This window comes from Poecilia reticulata, chromosome 4, assembly GCF_904066995.2.
Source record: "Poecilia reticulata chromosome 4, P_reticulata-male-v2, whole genome shotgun sequence".
Lineage (NCBI taxonomy): Eukaryota > Metazoa > Chordata > Actinopteri > Cyprinodontiformes > Poeciliidae > Poecilia > Poecilia reticulata.
Genome location: NC_088833.1, coordinates 33653705 through 33674715, shown reverse-complemented (window position 1 = coordinate 33674715; position 21011 = coordinate 33653705). Strand labels below are relative to the sequence as shown.

The following is a 21011-nucleotide window of genomic DNA, read 5'->3' as shown; positions in this document are numbered from 1 at the left end:
CTGTACTGATGAAAAAATAAAGAATTACAATTCTGGCAGAAACATGACATGACACAGAACACCGGCAAGAGTGCAACAATTTAGACTCCAGCAATGAACCAGAAAGTCACAGGTTATATAATGAGGCAGGGTGAAAAATGACAAAGGAAGCAAGTGAGTCAATCAGAGGGGATGTGTAATAGCTGTAGCAGCGTGAGACCAGGGGAACTATAAGAGGAATACTACTTAACATAATGAGAACTAAACTAATATACAAAAAGCTCACAAATGAAGGGGGAATGACTAACACTGATTTGTACAGAAAACAAAACACAATAAATGACTAAGAACGGCATGAACTATCCTAGTAAAAAAAGTGTACTAAGTATATTAAATTTTAACATACTTCAGCATACTTTAAGTACACTTATTATTAATGTACTTAAATTGTACTATCTTGGAACAACCTTTTAGTACTTAGTATATTTTAATAGCATTTAAATTGTATTAATTTACAATTTTAAGTATACTTAGTATACTTCAACATACTTTTATGGAACAACTTCAAGTAGTAGTATACAAGTAGTATACTTTAAGTATACTTTTTTATGTAATATTCAAGAGCTTGATTAGCTTATTTTGAGAATACTAATTCTGTTAAAAATACATTTAAAATCTACTATGAATGTGTTTTTTAAGTATATTTGAAATATAGAATTAATATTACTAGTGTAATATATATTTTATATTTCATTTTTGATTTACTGCTATTGCTAATAAAGTCTAATTTTAATTACTCATAAAGCTCTTTACTCCTACATTCCTATTTTGTACATTACATGCATAACTACACTACAGTACTTACATTGAAGTGTAAGTATAATTGTTTTATGCTACAATTATATGGAAAGATTAATTACACAAGATGTTCCAGTTAAATCAAATATTTTGTTTTATTACTGATATTTTAAAATTATCCAATTTTAATCACAACTTTATTAATTTTACATATATTATCAGTTTACAACATAAAAGTTAACACATTGAACATGAACATTTAAATGTTACTAAAAAAACAAGACAGTTAAAAATGGTAATATATTGAAAGCACAATGTAATAATAATTACATTGTGCTTTCAATATATTATCAATTTGGTAAGACTTTATTTGATGGGATGTACATAAGACTGACATGACTCCGTCATAAACATGAAGGAGTCTTTATGAATGTCTGTTTTCATGAAACAGACATTCATTATTTACCAAATGTCATTATTTATTTGGTAAATAATGACATTTTTAATGCAAAGTTACTTTAAAAGTTGGATTAAAAGTCCATTAAAAGTGCCAATTTTGCATTAGAGTGTCATTATTTACAAAATAATGCAAAGTTGGCACTTTTAATGGACTTCTAATCCAACCTTTAAAGCAACTTCTCATTAAGTATCATTATTTACCAAATGACACTTCATGACACCTTTAAGAATGTTCCCAACAGGTGTTTATGACAGTATCGTGTCAGTCTTATGCACACCCTGTCAAATAAAATGTTACCCATATTTTTCAAGAGTACATTGCCAATATACTATAACAGAATTTTACAAATTGTCAGAACATTCAAAGTTTAAAGTAAACCTACTTGTAAATGACTTTATTAATACATATATATATATATATTTTTTTTTTTTGTTTTGTTTCCTCATTTGGCTAGGAGTTGTTTGTTGCCTTTTGACCGATGTTTTGATTTAAAGCGGGTTTTTGGGGGGACAAGGTTGCTAGGCGATCTACACAAACTTCTGACGGTAACTGACGGTTGGCTGTTATGGACATGGTGCAGAGAGTGAGCGAGCATACGAGTCACGGTTGAGGGGAGATGACTAAGGAATAGTCCAATTAAGGTCCAGACAATCAATTAACTAGCGCTTGGTTGATGAGGGAACAAGGTGGGTGTTTTGATGAGTGAATTGTATTTATTGAGCGTGATGTTCATGTTTCGACATGAAATGGTGTTAATATTTGATTAACTGTCGAACAGTTGAAACAGTTGGAATACGTTTTAGTTAATTTGTAATATAGAAATGTTACAGTTAAATAAATACATGTATTGTAAATTTAATGATATTACATAAAGTAAGGTTTATAGGTTAAGGTAAAAGGTTAGGACTACTAAGAGTTACTAATGGTATTTTATTTGTATGTTTGTAGCTCTTACATGTACAAAGGCTGTTGAATAAAGAAACGTGAACCATCAGTTAAAGAGACCATCTTTTCAACCGGGACGCTATAATGCTTATGAAAATTAACACAATAAAACAATAGGTATACTTTAGAGGACATGTGAAAAATATTTCACCAAAGACAGAGTATTGTTTTAATACAATGTCACAGGACTACTGCAGACAAACTGACATTTCTTCTTCCTAAGAACAGTGAGGATCAACAGAACATTCCCATTCACTGCACTTTACAGAAACCTGCAAAAAAGAACAATAGAGCAATTAAACAGAGAAAGCATTTGTATTTTAAAGAGTACAGAAAAACGGCAAAAAAAAAGTAAGTCTTACAATTTTAAGATGTTGTGGACTCGCTATGAAAGTGACATCATCAGAACTGATGATGATTGGGACCAGATGCCTGGGGTGGAAAAACATTTCTGAGTGACTTCTTTGCCTGTTTATGTTAGAAGTAGAAAAAAATAGTCGGCAATATCAGAGTCAGTTGATGTTGGCATTAACTAAGAAGCTGTTTTAAGTGTGGACTTAAGGGAGACAAACTACCTTAAAAGCATGATCTGAACACGCTGATCCTTTCAGGGTGGTGAGGGGGGCAGGTGGTGCCCATCTCCAGCAGCCATCAGATGAGAGGCGGGGCTCATCCTGGACAGGTCATCAGTCCATCACAGGGCCCTGAAAGCTAACAATGAATAAAATGCATGAAAGAGAAATGGTAGATTAATAAGGGGAATAAATTCTGTCCAATTATTTTTTTAAATCAAATCATGTTTATTAAGCACTTAGTGTTGGTAACACACCAGTTTTCTGTTAAAAATGTAGCCAGCTGCTCAGTAAAAAAGAAATCCTTCCACCATGAAGACGATGTGGAGGTTCATCCTCAAAACTGGTTGGTGATCTGGTGGAGCCAGAGCCTCTTCTGAGACAGGAAAGTCTCTACGTTTTCTAATTCCTGATCCCTGGCTTACTCTTTCGTCTTAATTTGCTTAGACTGCAAAATATGTTGAAGATAAAAACAATGACGAACGAGTTATAACAGCAGGCTCACAATATCAAAGTCTCTTTGGCATACTGAGCTCAATTAAAACCAGGTTAAGTTTATGAAGAAAACTATCAAGTCGCAACAAACAGATCCTTTATGCAGTTATAACTAGAGTTGCTACCTTTCAGAAATCAAAATAAGAAACGCCCACTAATGCGCATCTTCCTAGTCTCATAAGGGGGCAGGGGGGGACTGCGGCGGTGTTCTGTCAGATAGCCATACATGTCAGAATAGCATACATGTAGTAAGCACGCATGCGCATTCTGTAAGAGGTCCGCGATATTGAGAGGAGCCGTCATCTCGTCATACGCGAGAAGAGAAAACAACAAGACCCAATCTTGTTGTATCTTGTTAAAACGTGAGACTTCTCTCCAAAATAAATCATAAATAAAGCTTTGAATTTTATTATTTTTCACGTCACCTTTTTGTAATTATGTACAACCAAGTTAAATTAGGTGAATAATAATTATCATGTAAATTATACTTAACATATGACTTGACATATTATTGTGTAAATAAGTGTTGCCCTACAACAAATTTGCGACCTGTCCAGGGTGACCCTGCCTCTCGCCCAGAACGTTAGCTGGAGAGGCACCAGCAACCCTCCCGACCCCACTATGGATGGATGGATGTAAATAACTAATCATGGAAATTATATTTCACATATAAATGTTAAGAAATCATTTGTTCTGCTTTAAAAACGAACATACATTGACACTTCAAATCTGAAGTAGATTATTCTACGCCAATGGCAGAATATTTCAAACCTAGTTTGTGATTTGTGAAATCTTTATCTGAATTGTGAAACTTCAAAAATGAGAGATTTAAAAACCTTTTCGTATCTGAAATGCATTAGAAATGAACTATCACATTTACAATATTTGCTATTATTTTAGCCTTCTGTTTTCTTTCATTTTTTGTCCTAGAGCACCTGCCTTTCTGTTTGGCTGTTGTGGCTTACAGGGATGCATTTTAACGTGAGAGGAAGTCTTTTATTTTGAAGAATGCTTAACAGGATCTAGTTTTGTCTTTTGCCACTATTTAGCCTTCTGTTGATTTCGGTTGCTTGGTTACGAACAGCCGTTGCCGTTGTTCAGCAAGTGTACTGTTAAAAGAAAAGAATCTGAACAGAAAAGGTTCAGCAAATACATCTGAGCCTCCGTTATAATCGCTCTTTAGGCATTTCCCGAATCAGAAGCTACAATCGGAAGCCAACTTCAGCTTCGATCCAGACAGTCAGGAACGCCGCTACAGCTAGAGGACCGAATTGACGTTTCCTTCTGTGCAGGCCCGTTTTATTTAGGATCCTGCTCAGAGTAGCATGCTATTAATGGTTTTAACCACAGTGCAAAGCAGCATCCGTATCCGTGTAGACCAAACATGAAGGGAAACCTGACCAATTCCTGTTAGCCACTGTAATAGCCTAGCATAATATCGCCACTTCCTGGACATAAAATTATCACGTTTATACAATATAAGTATCACGTTTTAACAAGATACGTATCACGTTATAACGTGATAGCGCTCGAATTTTTTTTTCCCTGCGTGATAGCAATGCTCTTCCGTAGCTATCTGACAGGCAGCGTGTCGGTTGGTCTGTGTTACCCAGAAAGCAGTTGGGCACAATATCGCAACACCAACACCGTGAGTGAAACAATGACTGGGGCAGCCTACTATCTGATGTACTCAGGGATCACTTCTTTATTGTTAAACATAAACATTTGTAGAATACTGATCAACTCGCGTCCCGTAGCGGTTCAATACGGGACGCTACGTTTAATAATCAAATACGGCACGGTTCCGTATTTTAGGGTGGCAATCCTAGTTATAACATGAAGCTGAATGATTGTTATAGTAATATTCATAAAAGTCACAATAAAATAATTATTTCTGAAACCAACATAAGTTTGTTTATATCTTTACTGCACTGTTTATAATTAAACGAAGATGATTGGCATTTTGAAGCAAACTTACCACCAGCTAGCAACACGTTAGCAGCCTTCGGTTCCTTTCGTGACCCACATTTCATTTCCATCCGGTTCTTGTCCAGTTTTTTTTTTAATTTTTTTTATTCTTGTCCAGTTTTCTTTTCGTCTAACTCGGACTAGGACGTCACAAGTTTGAATTGACCAAAACTACTAACTATTATCAAGGCTCTCTCTACTTTAAAATATTCTGTGAGTAAAAATGGCAAATTTGAACCGCGTCTGTAATACCATCCTGTCTGTAATCTTCTCTGACTCATGGCTTCTTCTTTTCTTTTTATGGTGCTTTTCAAAAAAAACTGAAAGTGTGCAATACCGCCAATATCTGGTCCGGAGTGTGAACTGGAGCTACTAACAGATGTTACATCATATCTGAAAATGGATTAGGTAAAGACAGCTTCCGTGTTATAGTTAAAAAACTGAAAACAACAGATCATATTCAGATATAAAACTGAAGATACCTGCTACATTTAGTGTTAACGACAAATATTGTTTTTGTTGTAGGACTTCTGTCACTAAACTGTCAATGTTTGATATGTTGAGGCATGAATTTGTTAAACAACATTAAATCAAGTTCCACTATTATAGTCCATGGCCCAGACCATTTTTTTTGTCCATTTCAGGGTGGCAAAGTCTATCAATATTTTTTGAAAAGATACATGTCTCTAGTTAATATAATAAAAAATAATAAAAAAGTCTAGCGCGACCTGCCGCCCAACTCACACACATCTTCATTCACAGTCTTACTTGTAAATCGATTTTTCGTTTCTTGGACATTATGATGTTAGCTTGTCGATGTCTCAGTTATATTTGCTGGGAAAATCAATAAGCAGCTTGAGGTGACTCTGCTGCTCATTACGGCGAGAAGCCGTAATGTTGGCTGGTAACAATCGGAATGCATTATGGGAGATGTAGTTTGTAGTCAATTCGTACTCAAAACCTATTTTAAGTCAAACATGTGCCTATAAAACGGCGGGGTGAAACATATGGTTTAAACTATTTCTGGTTTCGTACTATATTCTGCTTCTGCTAATTTATGCTGTTTGTTACGTTTCACTGCTCAACTGTTTCTGGTTCTGTACTAATTTCTGCTTCTTACCAAGGTTATGAGGGGCCGTTTAGGACAAAATCTATGTTTTGTCTCTCACACACTACAAGAAACTCACGCACACTCAAAAAAACATCACGCACACTCCAAAAAAACATCACGCACACTCAAAAAAACATCACGCACACTCTAAAAAACATCACGCACACTCAAAAAAAACATCACGCACACTCAAAAAATACTCAAATTGCGTATACATACTACTAAAATGTCTCACGCACACACATTTTATCTTTCTTGCACACATACACTGTACTAACAACTCGCACACGCACACAAATGCTATCTTTCTCGCTCACATACACACTACTAACATGTCGCACACACACACAAAAGCTATATTTCTCGCTCACATACACACTACTAACATGTCGCACACACACACAAAAGCTATCTTTCTCGCACACACACACAAATGCTATCTTTCTCGCACACATACACGGTACTAACTCGCACACACACACAAACGCTCTTTCTCACACACATACACGGTACTGACTCGCACACACACAAATGCTATCTTTCTCGCACACACACACAAATGCTATCTTTCTCGCACACACCCACAAATGCTATCTTTCTCGCACACACACACAAACGCTCTTTCTCGCACACATACACGGTACTAACTCGCACACACACACAAACGCTATATTTCTCGCACACATACATGGTACTAACTCGCACACACACACACACAAACGCTTTCTTTCTCGCACACATACACTAGTAACTTGCACACGCACACAAATGCTATCTTTCTCGCACACGTACATAAATGCTACCTTTCTCGCACACATACACTGTACTAACAACTCGCACACAAATGTTTCTCTCACATACACGAGACTAAAGTTGCGCGCACACACTCACACACACTCGTTTTATGTATGTGTGAGAGCGAGACTCGTTTTTTTGAATGTGAGAGCGAGACTCTTTTTTTGAATGTGTGAGAGCGAGACTCGTTTTTTGAATGTGAGAGCGAGACTCTTTTTGAATGTGTGAGAATTGTCACGGAAGAGGCGGGGCATAATTTTTTGATCAACTGCGCATGCGTTGATCCTAAACTATAAGCTTCGATTGTTGACTCACTGTATGTTCTATTACTTAGTATATTTGTGCTTTTAAATATATATAGAACTTTAAACTTTCTTGAAGAAAGAGTCTGCTATACCGAACATGGCTAACTCTAGTTCAAAACGAGGCGGTATCGGACCGCAGAGAAGTTAGTTTCAAGTTGGATATTCGATATTCGAGCTCCGGGGAGTAGGGGCGTTTAGCACAAGGTTGATCCGATTTATGAACGCCAATGTCGGCCGGGGGTTCTCCACAACTCCCGGCCGCAGCGCACCAAGGTTTACTCTTTCTTCTTCGGCACTAGTTGGCGCCGGTTAATAATTCCTGTAATGCTGGCACCCAGTGGACAGATTGTACTACAGCAATTTTGCTATTTCTAATCAATCAATCAGATTTATTTATTTCTATAAATAAATCTGATTATTTATCATGCGTTGATCCTAAGCTTATAGTTTAGGATCAACGCATGCGCAGTTGATCAAAAAATTATGCTCCGCCTCTTCCGTGACAATTCTAACACATTCAAAAAACGAGTCTCGCTCTCACACATTCAAAAAACGAGTCTCGCTCTCACATTCAAAAAAGAGTCTCGCTCTCACACATACATAAAACGAGTGTGTGTGCGCGCAACTTTAGTCTTGTGTATGTGAGAGAAACATTTGTGTGCGAGTTGTTAGTACAGTGTATGTGTGCGAGAAAGATAGCGTTTGTGTGTGTGTGCGACTTAGTACCGTGTATGTGTGCGAGAAAGATAGCGTTTGTGTGTGTGTGCGACTTAGTACCGTGTATGTGTGCGAGAAAGAAAGCGTTTGTGTGTGTGTGCGAGTCAGTACCGTGTATGTGTGCGAGAAAGATAGCATTTGTGTGTGTGCGCGACATGTTAGTAGTGTGGATGTGTGCGAGAAAGATAGCGTTTGTGTGTGTGCGCGACATGTTAGTAGTGTGGATGTGTGCGAGAAAGATAGCATTTGTGTGTGTGCGCGACATGTTAGTAGTGTGTATGTGAGCGAGAAAGATAGCATTTGTGTGCGTGTGCGAGTTGTTAGTACAGTGTATGTGTGCGAGAAAGATAAAATGTGTGTGCGTGAGACATTTTAGTAGTATGTATACGCAATTTGAGTATTTTTTGGAGTGTGCGTGATGTTTTTTTGAGTGTGCGTGATGTTTTTTAGAGTGTGCGTGATGTTTTTTTGGAGTGTGCGTGATGTTTTTTTGGAGTGTGCGTGATGTTTTTTAGAGTGTGCGTGATGTTTTTTAGAGTGTGCGTGATGTTTTTTTGGAGTGTGCGTGATGTTTTTTAGAGTGTGCGTGATGTTTTTTTGAGTGTGCGTGAGTTTCTTGTAGTGTGCGAGACACAAAACATAGATTTTGTCCTAAACGGCCCCTCATACAAGGGCGTAGGAACGAGTCTGTCATTGGGGGGAACGCATATCGGAAACCTGACAGATCATCAAACAATTATGCCATCAACACATCAGTAATGCGTTACTCTAATCTGACCCTTGTTTCAGTAGCCATTTTAACAAAAATAGTAAAAGATTATTAAGGCTAAGGGGGGCGCGGGAGGGAGGCGGTGGCGGTGTTGGTGTTCCCGCTAAATCCTGAATATACCCAATTTGGGTTGTCTTTGAGTTTTTATCGCAACCTGTGGGGTATTTCCTGTCTGAGTCACGGCCTGCTGAATATGACAGGTAGCCAATCAGAAAGCGCGGTGACGTAACAACAGAGGGGAATCCCAAACAGCTGACATATCGCGCAACTGAGAGTCCGCTGGATATCGGAGATGATATGTGGAAATGTTTATTATTAAATCTAAAGGTCATTATTATATTTATTCAGTTAAAAATGTTAACTATGAAAAAACAGTCACCTCCAAATCATAGTGCAGCAAATAGAGCGGCTGATCCCGTCGTTTTTTTTCCACCGCCTTTTCTTTTTGTTACGTCTTTTATCTCTTAAAATGACTCCACAAACTATCACTATTGCTTCTACATCGTCATCCGTGTTTGGTTATTCCAAATTCCCGCTATGTTGGGGGGCTTACTGAATTATCCTCTGGTATCGGAATGTTCGTGACTGGAATCGGTTCGTGTTGCTCCCAGTGGCGGAGCCAGAGGGGGGGCCAGTGCCCCCCCTGTCATCTGATTGCCCCCCCCCCAAATGATTGCCATGTAACAGGACCAGGTTATTCCTGTACATTATTTGGAATCATTCTAAGTCAATCTAATATCTAAAAAAGAAAAACAATAATACATTTATAAAAAGAAAATGTATAAAGCTTTATATAAGTCCATGTGATGACATAAATAGATTTTTATCAGGCGCGATACCAGCCTCCTTTATACGCATAAAAACAAGCTGAAATTGTTCTCCTATGTTTCAGTTGTCCTGCGCTGTGGTGCAACTCAAAGGCTAAAGCGCTTCATACCTTGTGGTGATGGTAAAACACCAATAAGTTGTTTATTGATCGTCCGCAAAAAAAAGAAAAAACCGAAGAGGGGCGATAATGTTCGTAGTTTGGAGCAGAGGTTGCGCTAGAGTTTTTTCGTTGTCCGTCAAAGAAAAAAATCATTTTATTTCCAATTTGTAGTCATCAAATGAAACATTTATTATGTCTCTGCGAGAACGTTTTTGAAATCAGGTAAAATTTCACGAAATGTGATTAGAAGACGACAGAACTCTGATCGTTTCCTGATCCCGCATCACTTCCCTCTGCGGGAGAAAAACCCTGCAGAAGCGGATCAGCTGCTGGACTCTCCAAAGTCTCTGGTCCGTTAAAGCGTCCAGATCAGAGATGATTCTCTGACAGATATTGTTCTTAGTATGATTAATAATGAGCTCCACGATGTTCTCTGTGCGTAAAGTTGAAACTCTGCGCACCAAGTGTCAGCTGCGCTTGATCACATTCTGGACAGAAACCAGCGAACTGCTCTCTGTTCTTATCAAGACGAGGCTGAGGAGGGAATCTGACATATTAACTCAGTTAAGTTTTTACTGGTTTTGTTTTTAAAACACCATTAACGTAAGCAGTAACTATATATTGTATATTTGGCGTTTGTCATCTCATGTGTGATTAATTGGAGCGTAACGGTGGAGCATTTATGCGCATTTATTGCCCAGCGCACGTCGCTTGTTTCTGCCTAACGAATCTGCACTTTAATTTCTTTCCTCTCTCAACAGTCAGCTGTTATTCCTCTACTTAAACTACAATAAGTAGATCACATTCTCTTTAGGTTTTCTCTGTGTTCTCCAAATTCATTAAATGTAAACTCATTAGAAGCCCGAACCACCATCAGGCAAATAATTCTGGTCCGACCAGAACTATTGTTACCTGTCAAAGCAGAGCTTCCTAACCAAGGTGTCCATAACTCTTCAACACGCTGTCAGCTCCCGGTCAGAAAGACGCATTTAGTTCATTGTCCATGAGATGATATTCAGAAAGGATCTTTTGATTGATTTTAGTTGCCTCTGTGTTGAACTCTTTGCGTAAAGTCTATTATGTCTCCATGTGCGCCAGTTTAAGGTGTTAATTATAACATGTCAAATGACAGAGGGGCTTAAAAAATAACCAACTATTCAGTTTGGTTATTTTTTAAATTATATATATAATGTGCACACACACATTTAAAATTGCTCTTATGCATGTTACGCAGAGCGGCTTGTAATGTGGGGCTCACCTACCGGTCCGGGATAAATCCATTCTCCTGTCTCTTCTCTGGGCCCTTTCCCCTTTGCAAAGAAACTTTCCAAAGACATCTGATCTGTTTCTTACTCATTTTGCTGCTTGTGGGCTCAGTGTTGGCGCGCAAGTAACCGAGAGAATCCGGTTAAAGGATTTTCAAAATAAAAGATCCTCCAGACTCCAATAATACATAAAACGGAAATATTTCACTATTTCCTGCGCGGCCCGGTACCAATTGGTCCACGGACCGGGGGTTGTGGACCACTGTTTTAAACTATACACAAAATATATTTAAACATATTTAAAATATATTTTAAATGTACACTTGAGCAAGTGTATATTTGCACTTGGGCAAATATTTATTTTGTTCACTTAAAGTATACTTTTATTTAATATATTTCTTAAAAGTGTATTTTGGTACAATTATATTTAAGTATGTTTAAAGTTATAATGCCAAAATTGGTTCAAGCATACTTTTAGTATACTTTGTATATGTTTATTGGTAGTACACTTAATACTTAGTAGAGATGTGCCGATCAGGTTTTTTCCTGCCGATCACCGATACCGATCACATAATTATTATAATTCTTTTTATCATAAACACTACCGGTTACATTATGTGGAAAAAGGAACCATGAATTCACCTTAATTTAGACAAAAACTTGTTTTTAATAACTTTTTCCAAGAAGAAAACTAAACAAAACAGGCATTCTGCAAATTGTACTTCTATCAGTAATACTATCTTTAACAGACTGATAACATATGGAGGCTCTGAAGAGGCTAAATAATGCAAAGAGCCAAAATAAAACCTCTCAACATTGCCAAAAAAAATTCAAGTATAAAACTTAACATTCAAAGGCAAATACAGGATCCATTACAATAAACAATCCAGAGTTACTGAATGAAAACTTCCTGATAGCATGGCAGCTAGCTGATTACTGCTAGTTCTGAGTGGCTGTTTCTGACTGAGCGGAGAGCAGGGAGGAGATTGATTTTTTTTTTTTAGAGATCATCGGTCTCATGCCAGGACAGCGAAAGTTTTAATACGTATGTAAAATGTATTTTTTAGGTTAGATGCTGCAGCTTTAAACAGAGGTTCAGTGAGAGTCACTACCAGGTGGAGCAGAAGCGGCGCTCCGTCTGCTCCACCAACAGCTGCGGATGTGACAGCTGTTTGTCAGATCCGCAGCTGTTGAACTGCTGTAGTGCGTAGCAGCGGTTCAACAGCGAGAGCAGAACCAGCGTCTTACATCGCAGCTCGAAGACTTAAATAATTTTGCGGGTTATTTGTTTAGCTTTCTGACCGTCATGCTAATCCGGGTGAGTGTTTGTAGCTGTGCGCTGCTTTACCTGCTATCTGATCCTCCATATGTCTTTTTTACTGCAGTGAGCCTCGATGTAGCCAAACTCCGTCAAGTTTGGCATTGTTTTTATGTCGTATTAGCTTCGTTGTGTTGATGCATTTTGACGTGCTTCAATTTTCCGCCGCAACACGCAAACTTCCCCATTCACTCAGTGCGTTATAGTTCCACATCGCTTAGGATTTGTTGCTGCGCGTTTGCGCAGGGTGAAGGAAAGAGACCAGCTGCACAGGCAGGCTGAGAAATGAGATGCAGGTGATCGGTATCGGCAACAAGAGTCAATGATCGCCGATCACCGATCATGCACTTTTTTACAAAAAATTGGCCGATTATGATCGGTGACCGATCGATCGGCACACCTCTAATACTTGGTATACTTGAAGTATACTTAAACAAATGTAAGTATATTTGAAATATACTAAAGTACTTTTTTTCACTACAGTATGGAGAAAATCACAAACAATAATAAGCCATTGTTAAATGGCAGAGCAAAAATGAACAGAAAAACAAAACAAACCATAAACTTCAGTAGATGATGATAGTTTAGGTCCAATCCCTTCACATCTTTTAGGAGATGATTCCTCTGTAAAAAATGCATTCTGCTCTTTGGTGTTATTTGTTTTGTTTTTTCAGGCAGATCCTCTTCCTCAATCAATTTATAAACCCCAACTTGATGCACCGAAGGAGGCCATTGGAACAGGTGCAAATAAATTTGCTTACTACGTGTGCAAAGAGCCAGGTCTTCCTTGGATAAAGCTCCCATCAGTTAGTCCTGCACAGATCAACACTGCTCGTCAGATCCGTAAATTCTTTACTGGAAACCTGGAGAGCCCCGTTGTAAGCTACCCACCATTTCCTGGGAATGAGTCTAATTATCTGAGAGCACAGATTGCTCGGATCTCTGCTGGCACACAGGTTAGCCCTCAGGGTTTCTACCAGGGAGGTGAGGAGGAAGACGACGAGGAAGACGAGATACCCCGAGACAGCTTTGAAGTGAACCCTGATTTTGAGGAGATTCCTGTTAGTGAAATGGCCGAATCATTGTCAACATGGGTCCATCATGTCCAACACATCTTGCAACAGGTAAATCCCTTCTCTCAGAAACAGGAATATTTTCTCAATTTCTCCATACATTTACTGAGTAATCACTGATTTTAGGGACGCTGTACTTGGGTGAACATAGCTGTGAAACCAGATGAAGAGTCTAATGAGGATGAGGAAGGTGATGAGAATGAAGAAGAGTCTGAAGAGGTGGAGCCTGAGGTTGGACCTGCTTTGCTCACACCTCTATCCCAAGATGCAGGTCAGAGAGTTTTTAGCAATGACTCTTCGACAGAATATCTTCAAGTTTATTGTTATGCAATAAATGTGTGTGTGTGTGTGCGTACACAGACACAATATTCTCTGGATTTTTTTTTTGTAAAATTTGTATTTCACTATTGAGATGAAGCTATGATAAAACCCTTTCCATTTTTTGAGTGAAAAAAACTTGAAAAGTTGTACCAAATACTTATTTTTCATTCTGCATTAAGCTTTATTTTAGAAAAAAAAAAAACATTCCCCTGGTAAAAGTATGTAACTCAAAAGTTGCTTACCAATCTGGATGAATGTGTGAGCACTGTGGGTGCAGTTGGGCGTCAAACATCTTTTAGTGCCATGTTTGACATGGAAAGCACCCGGCAGGCTCAGTACTTTCACTGTCTTCTTACCATAAACTGTGAGTTGCATTATGTCAGAAAACAAAGGTTTTTATTACGTTGCAGACAGTTTTGGTCTTTTAGCTTACTCCATCAGTGGCATTTTTGTGAGACTCTGTTTTTAACAGGTCCATCATATCACTTTTATAATGGCACAAGTTATTTAAATTTTTTTAAATCCTGCAGTCTTGTTGAGCCAGCGGAATCTTACCTTTTTTTTTTCCTTGTGTCTTCAGAAATGTTCAATACTTCTCCATGGAGCTCCAAGGTGTCCACCATACTGACTTTTCAGCATGCTATAGCTGTGCTGCGTTCTAACCTCTGGCCAGGAGCATTTGCTTATGCATGTGGAAAGTAAATGCAGGAAGAGATTAAACTGTTTTAGTGTTTTCTCTCTGTATGGTAATACTATAACTAACAGACATGTCTTTTTCACCAATCTTAGGAAGTTTGAGAACATTTATATTGGATTGGGTCTGAAGTATGTAGGGGAGGTGTACAGCCCACCCATTCCCCCACCACCACTAATGGAATATCAAAATGGACCAGAAATCACAGAGGGCCTTGACCCAACCCCAGAGGAAGAGCAAGCTTTGAAAGAAGATTTAGAAGAGCAGCAAGCAGCCCTGGAGGAGGCAGAGGCGTCAGAAGACGATGAAGATGAAGACTAATAAATATATAATTGAAATTTAATTGTGAAGTGAATTAAATTAGAAAATAGATTTCAATGACGAATTACTATTTTTCCAATTAATTAAAAACTCATCTGGTCTAGGGCTCAGCAATAAATCAATGAAAATAGATGTTGACAGACATATTGTCAATATAAATAGAAAATTTGTCGGATAGAATGTTCAATAATTTCACTGAACTCTGATCCAGAACTACACAGCATTCTGGGGAATGTAGTTGGAGGAAAAGCTTTAGCTCCTCTCACAGCTAGCCAGGCAAGGTGGGTAGCATCAACTACCTCATTTTCTTTGGTTACCTAGCAACCTGTTGAGTAACTTGTGCAGCAGTTTCAGGTTTATCCATCGTGCTTCATAACTTCGTACCTTAAAAAAAAACAAACAAAAAAAAAACAGCAGCATGGAGAGAAATGAGAAAAGCTGGAGGAAACTGAATAAAGCAGGGAAGGTCATGCCACCAGTTTGACAGTATTTCAGGTATTTAAAACAAAAACTAATAAATAATTATTGATATTGACTGATACAAAATCCTTGTATCATAATTAGTTTTTCAGCCTGCGTTGTGTCTTGTGGGAAATAACAGCCAGACAACAGCTGAGCTTAAGGCACTTTTAATGCTCCTGCATTCAAATAGCAGAAAATAGTAGCCAAAACAGGATTTTTCTGATCACAGTGTTCCACAGCGCCTTCTCCCACGGAATCCGAACAGAAAAAGCCCGTGCGACTTGTGTAAAATAACACGTAATAAACTAAAATTAATTGCAATAATTAATAACTAGGCCTGACTGCACAGTGGCGCAGTTGGTAGAGCTGTTGCCTTGCAGCAAGAAGGTTCTGGGTTCGATTCCCGGCCCCGGTCTTTCTGCATGGAGTTTGCATGTTCTCCCTGTGCATTCGTGGGTTTTCTCCGTACTCCGGTTTCCTCCCACAGTCCAAAAACATGACTGTTAGGTTAATTGGCCTTTCCAAATTACCCCTAGGTGTGAGTGTGAGTGTGTGTGTGTGCGTGGTCGTGTCCTGTGTGTCTCTGTGTTGCCCTGCAACAGACTGGCGACCTGTCCAGGGTGTTCCCCGCCGCTCGCCCGAAATGTTAGCTGGAGATGGGCACCAGCAACCCTCCCGACCCCATTAAGGGACAAGGGTGCAAGAAAATGGATGGATGGAATAACTAGGCCCAAACATGAGCATAATAATCTTAAACAGTACATGAATAACCGAAAAACAATTAGACAAAATATTCCCACCAAAAGCAATGAAACATTACATACTTGCATTCAAATAGCAGAAATGGTAGTCAAAACAGGATTTTTCTGATCAGTATTCCACAGCGCCTATTTAACCATGAACAGTACTATTTTCAGAACATGGATGTAGCATTTTCATTAGCAATGTTTCATGTAGCATAAGAGAAGCTAAATATCTAACACAGTTCTATCAGTTTAACAAAGTTCAAGTGCTCCAGAGAACATTACTTTACAAGAACAGTAATCAAACTATTACTTATTATACTTAAAATACACTTATTGAACACAGAAAATAAAACTTCATACCTTCTCCCACGGAATCCGAACAGAAAGAGCGCGACGGAGTGAGTGGGAAAACCTTTCACGGACTATAATGGTACGATCCGTTAATTTCTCTTTTTAAACCCCAAACTGACACTCAAAACAACAATCCATGAACTCAATATGTTTGACAGTAAAGATAATAATTCACATTTTCATTCACAACACATCAAATTTTAATAAAAATAATTTTGAAACGGGAAGTTACTCGCTGTTTTGCAATGGATCTGCCGTCTTTTCAAAATAAAATCTGCCGGTGCTCATATGATTTCCTACCGGAATAGCTCCTCATTTGACAATCTAGTGTAATAACATCACACTGCTACACTAGTTCTAAATTCAGTTCAATCGATCAATCGATCATCTTACATACTTATCCCCAGTGGGATCACCAGGGGTGCTGGTGCCTATCTCCAGCAGTCAACAGGCCAGAGGCGGGGTCACCCTGGACAGGTCACCAGTAAAAATCGACATGTATAGGTCATGACATTCACAGATTAACAAATGGAATAACATTTATATTATTCTCTGCTGTTGTTGCTCACATACACTATTTCATTATGGCAGGTTTAAATCGAACTCTTGTTATCTACAAAAATACTCTGACTGAGCATTCCATACAACCAGATGGACCAATTTATAACACTGGGAGTTTTCTTATCACTTCGTTCCGTACTCCAGCTCAGCAGATGGCAGTAATGCACATTTAGTCTGGCACATTTAACCGGCAGTAGATCTTATGTGTTAAACGATTGCAGGAAGTTGGAGGGTCAGTTTGTCACGTGCTATTTTAGAACTCTCCAGAAACATGGGCGCCTGTTTGAAGATGGCTGGTGCTCTTCAGCGGATCCACAGAACTCAGCTGTTCAGGCGCGAAGCAATTCCGTATCTGACAGAGGCCACCGGTCAGCTCCGGCTCCAGCCGTCACCGCGCTACAACACCCTTTCTTCCGTCGGCACACCGGTGACTGAGGGCTGCAGGCTGACCCGTCACCACCGCTGGGTTCGGGTCGCGGGTTTACCCCTAGCTCATACAGCTACCTCCACGTCCCCTTGTGGACTAAGCGTACCAGCTCGGTTGTTGAGTAACTGGGCCAGTGGGGCAGGTTTCTCTGGGGAGGACGGCGGGGAGAACGCGGCTTCTGGAGGAGATGAGTCTGGAGGGAATGGAGAAGCTCCCTACAGCGGACCGCAGATGACGGCTCTCACCCCCATGATGGTCCCGGAGGTGTTTCCCAACGTTCCGCTGATCGCTGTGAGCAGGAACCCGGTGTTTCCCCGTTTCATAAAGATAATCGAGGTGAGGATGATGTAATGTTACGTGTTTTCAGTGGCTCCAAGGTCACATAGCGGGTGGAGTGAGAGCGACACGTTGCTCTTAAATCCTGCCTGATTTTCCCCCCTCATTACATTATAGTTAAATCAGCCATTCAGAAGGTTATAGTGACTACAAAAACCATGGGCGACTTTCTATCTCTTCTGACGATCACTCAGGGTAACAAATGAGGGAAATTCATTAAAAACTTGGATAAATTATCTGTGGTTCAATGTCCTGCTAGTTAACAACAGAACATATCACCGAACCTTTCAACAGATTGTTTCATCAGACTGTGAAATGCAATGCATTATAAATCATCAAGAGCTTTAAAAGTGTTTGACATCAAACTGATGTTGCAGGTATTTTTGAGACTCCGATTCAGGCATTTTGGGGACGTTTCTCCTTTTATGCAAGTTCATAATTTACCTGAAAATAAGTGTATTACGGTGGTAAAAATGTATTTAAATAGACCAATTGGTTTCAATAATCAGTACAAGGTTTCCCCTCAGAAAACTTGCTATGCCCTATGGTCGGGGCGCTAAGGCTGCCCGCCGTGTTTTAAAAAAATGTTACGTTGACGCGAAATATAAAACTTTTACATTGATGAATGTATTAGTAGAAGACATTGTTGACAATGCTTATTCACACGATTGTAGTCTTAAAACAACGCATAAAAAATACTGTTAAAATAAATATTTTTTGTACATCTATTAAACCCCGAATAAGTTAATGCCCATGAGTGTTTTTAGATTCCAAAACTCTTTTAAGCAAATTTACTGATCACAAATTTGCTTTGTGATCAGCAAATTTATGCTTTACTAATCACAAAGCATGAATGAATTAAGTAGGTGTTGAAGGACACCCAGATCTCCAGGGGCCCCATAATTGCTAACATTTTAACACAGACCGTAGCGCTAGAATTTTAACATTTGTTTGCTAGAATTTTAACATTTGTTTGCTAGAATTTTAACATTTGTTTGCTAGAATTTTAACATTTGTTTATTCAGAATGACAATGCTGTTAAATTTAATTTATTGGTTTCAGCAAGAATAAATTAAAATATTTTAAATTGTGTAACATTTAAATTAAAGATTTTAACCCTTTGATGCGTAAGTGGGTCCCTTTTGACCCGGTGAGGTAATTTTCTGCAATATCTTTGTAATGAAAAGTTTTCATCACTTCATATTCCAGGTATTCCTCAAGAAACATGTTACTGATATCATGCAATGTCAATCATGAGTACTGTGACGGTGTTATTGTCACGAATCAACATGTTAGCCTTCTTCAAAGTTAGCCAACACTAGTTATCTAACCAACTAGCTAACATTACCACCTATACTTTATTGGGCATGTGTATTATTTGTGTGTGTGTGTGTGTGTGTGTGTGTGTGTGTCTGCATGTGTCTGTGTGTCTGACACCTGGATGAGAAAACCAAGAGAGAGAATGTGTTGAATGACATACAAAACCTGTTGATCAATGTGTTCAAGGTTCTTTCTTTTATCATCTCAATAAATAAAATAAAAATTCATAGCTATAGAAATAAATGCTTAAATAAATGAGCCAGAAAAGTATAGAGTGCCTTCTTTGGGTCAGGAAGGATGTCCTGCCCCATGTGGAGGAGTTCAAGTATCTCAGGATCTTGTTCACCAATGAGGGAAAAATGGAGCAGGAGATCGACAGGCAGATTGGTGCAGCATCTGCAGTGAAGCAGGCGCTGTACCAGTCTGTCGTGGTGAAGAGAGAGCTGAACCAAAAAGCGAAGCTCTTGATTTACCGGTTGATCTAAGTTCCTTCCCTCGACTATGGTCATGAGCTTTGGGTCATGTCCGAAAGGACAAAGTCACGGATACAAGCGGCCAAAATTTGTTTTTCCTGTAGGGTGTCTGGGCTCTCCCTTAGAGATGGGGTGAGAAGGACAGATATCCAGGAGAGACTCAGAGTAGAGCTGCTGCTCCTTCATGTCGAGAGGAGCCAGTTGAGGTGACTCGGCATCTGGTCAGGATGCCTCCTGGACACCTCCCTGGTGAGGTGTTCCGGGCACGACCCACCGGGAGGAGGCCTCGGGCGGGAGGAGGCCTCGGGGAAGACCCAGGACACACTGACAATGTTTCTCAGCTGGACTGGGAATGCCATGGGTTCCCCCAGAGGAGCTGGAACAAGTGGCTGGGGAGAGCAAACTCTGAGCCTCCTTACTTAGGCTGCTGACCCCGTGACCCGACCTCGGATAAACGGAAGATGGATGGATGGATAAATAAATCACACACATACACACACTCACATGCGTGATACACATAGCATAATCGAATAGAGACAGTAATGTTAGCTAGCCTGGTTAGCTAGCTAGTTTCAAGAAACGTGCTGTATTGCCCCCCACCCCCGCCCTGCTCACACACACACACACACACACACCCAGACATACATAATGGATTGACATTTCATCATTGTTGTTGTAAAATTGCTGCTGTTGTAATTTTGTTTTAAAAATGTTCTACAAATTGTCAGAAATGTTCTACAAATTGCTCGAAAAACGTTTAAAAAAGTGAAAAATAAAAATATTTCAAACATGAAATAACTCTTGTGTGAAATAAAACACAGTAGAAGGTATTGTACAAAACATTATTCTGAATCAAAATGATAAAAGTAGCATAAAAACACATTGATTGTAACCCGGGTCAAAAAGGACCAAATCACGGAAGACTGTATAGTCAGTCACTCACGCATCAGAGGGTTAAAGAGCTGGTAAGTTTACTTAAAGTGTAAAATTGCATCTTCAACAATCTTCATAGTTGCATTGTTTTGTTACCATAGCTACAGTCTGATGCTGGAAGTTTAATCTTTTGAGCTCTGTTTGTTCACAAATATTTGTGAACTTGCAATTATCACTGATTGCTTTTAAGTTTGGCCAATTAAAAAAGATTTCACTAAGTCCATGGTGAGATGTTCTTGGTGGTACTGATGATCTTAGCAGGAAGAGGGGCCCCTAAATCAAATTCTGCTCGAGACCCCATACAACTTTGGACCGACCCTGCATGACGAGCTAAAGCAGTAGCTCTGCACATCTCTCTGCTGGATGGGACAAAGAAGTAGATTTAATTTATGAGGGGCTAGTAGAGACCAATTATTTAATTTTAAGAAGGACTCATCAAAAGCAGACATTTAATAATATTTTAACAATTTAATGGAGTTTATCAATTCATTCTGGGACAATGTCCCTTTGAGGAAATTCATGATGTTGATGCGGCCCAAATTGAAAATGAGTTTGACATCCCTTTTCT

General features: G+C 39.1%; 2 protein-coding genes and 1 long non-coding RNA gene across 4 annotated transcripts in view; 2 read left to right on the top strand and 1 right to left on the bottom strand.

The window, feature by feature from the left end:
- rsph4a (radial spoke head component 4A) overlaps positions 1-14856 on the top strand; it is a 28346-nt gene extending 13490 nt beyond the window's left edge. The window contains exons 4-7 of the mRNA XM_008408182.2: positions 13100-13549; positions 13625-13769; positions 14400-14517; positions 14609-14856. Of these exons, the coding sequence (XP_008406404.1) occupies positions 13100-13549; positions 13625-13769; positions 14400-14517; positions 14609-14834 (939 nt within the window). The 3' untranslated portion in view covers positions 14835-14856. The remainder of the gene's footprint in view (positions 1-13099; positions 13550-13624; positions 13770-14399; positions 14518-14608) is intronic.
- On the bottom strand, positions 67-7438 carry LOC145551533 (uncharacterized). The gene is made up of 5 exons (XR_014087406.1): positions 5228-7438; positions 3012-3202; positions 2758-2893; positions 2545-2650; positions 67-2454 (listed from the first exon to the last, which is right to left on the bottom strand). It is a non-coding gene; the product is annotated as an uncharacterized LOC145551533 (long non-coding RNA).
- A 2290-nt stretch (positions 14857-17146) lies between the features above and the next one.
- The window catches only part of lonp1 (lon peptidase 1, mitochondrial), a 36332-nt gene continuing 32467 nt past the window's right edge, over positions 17147-21011 (top strand). Inside the window, exon 1 of one of the 2 annotated variants that reach the window (XM_008408181.3) lies at positions 17147-17717. In XM_008408181.3, the coding sequence (XP_008406403.2) occupies positions 17226-17717 (492 nt within the window). In that variant the 5' untranslated portion in view covers positions 17147-17225. The remainder of the gene's footprint in view (positions 17718-21011) is intronic. The other variant, XM_008408180.3, reaches the window with a different exon arrangement.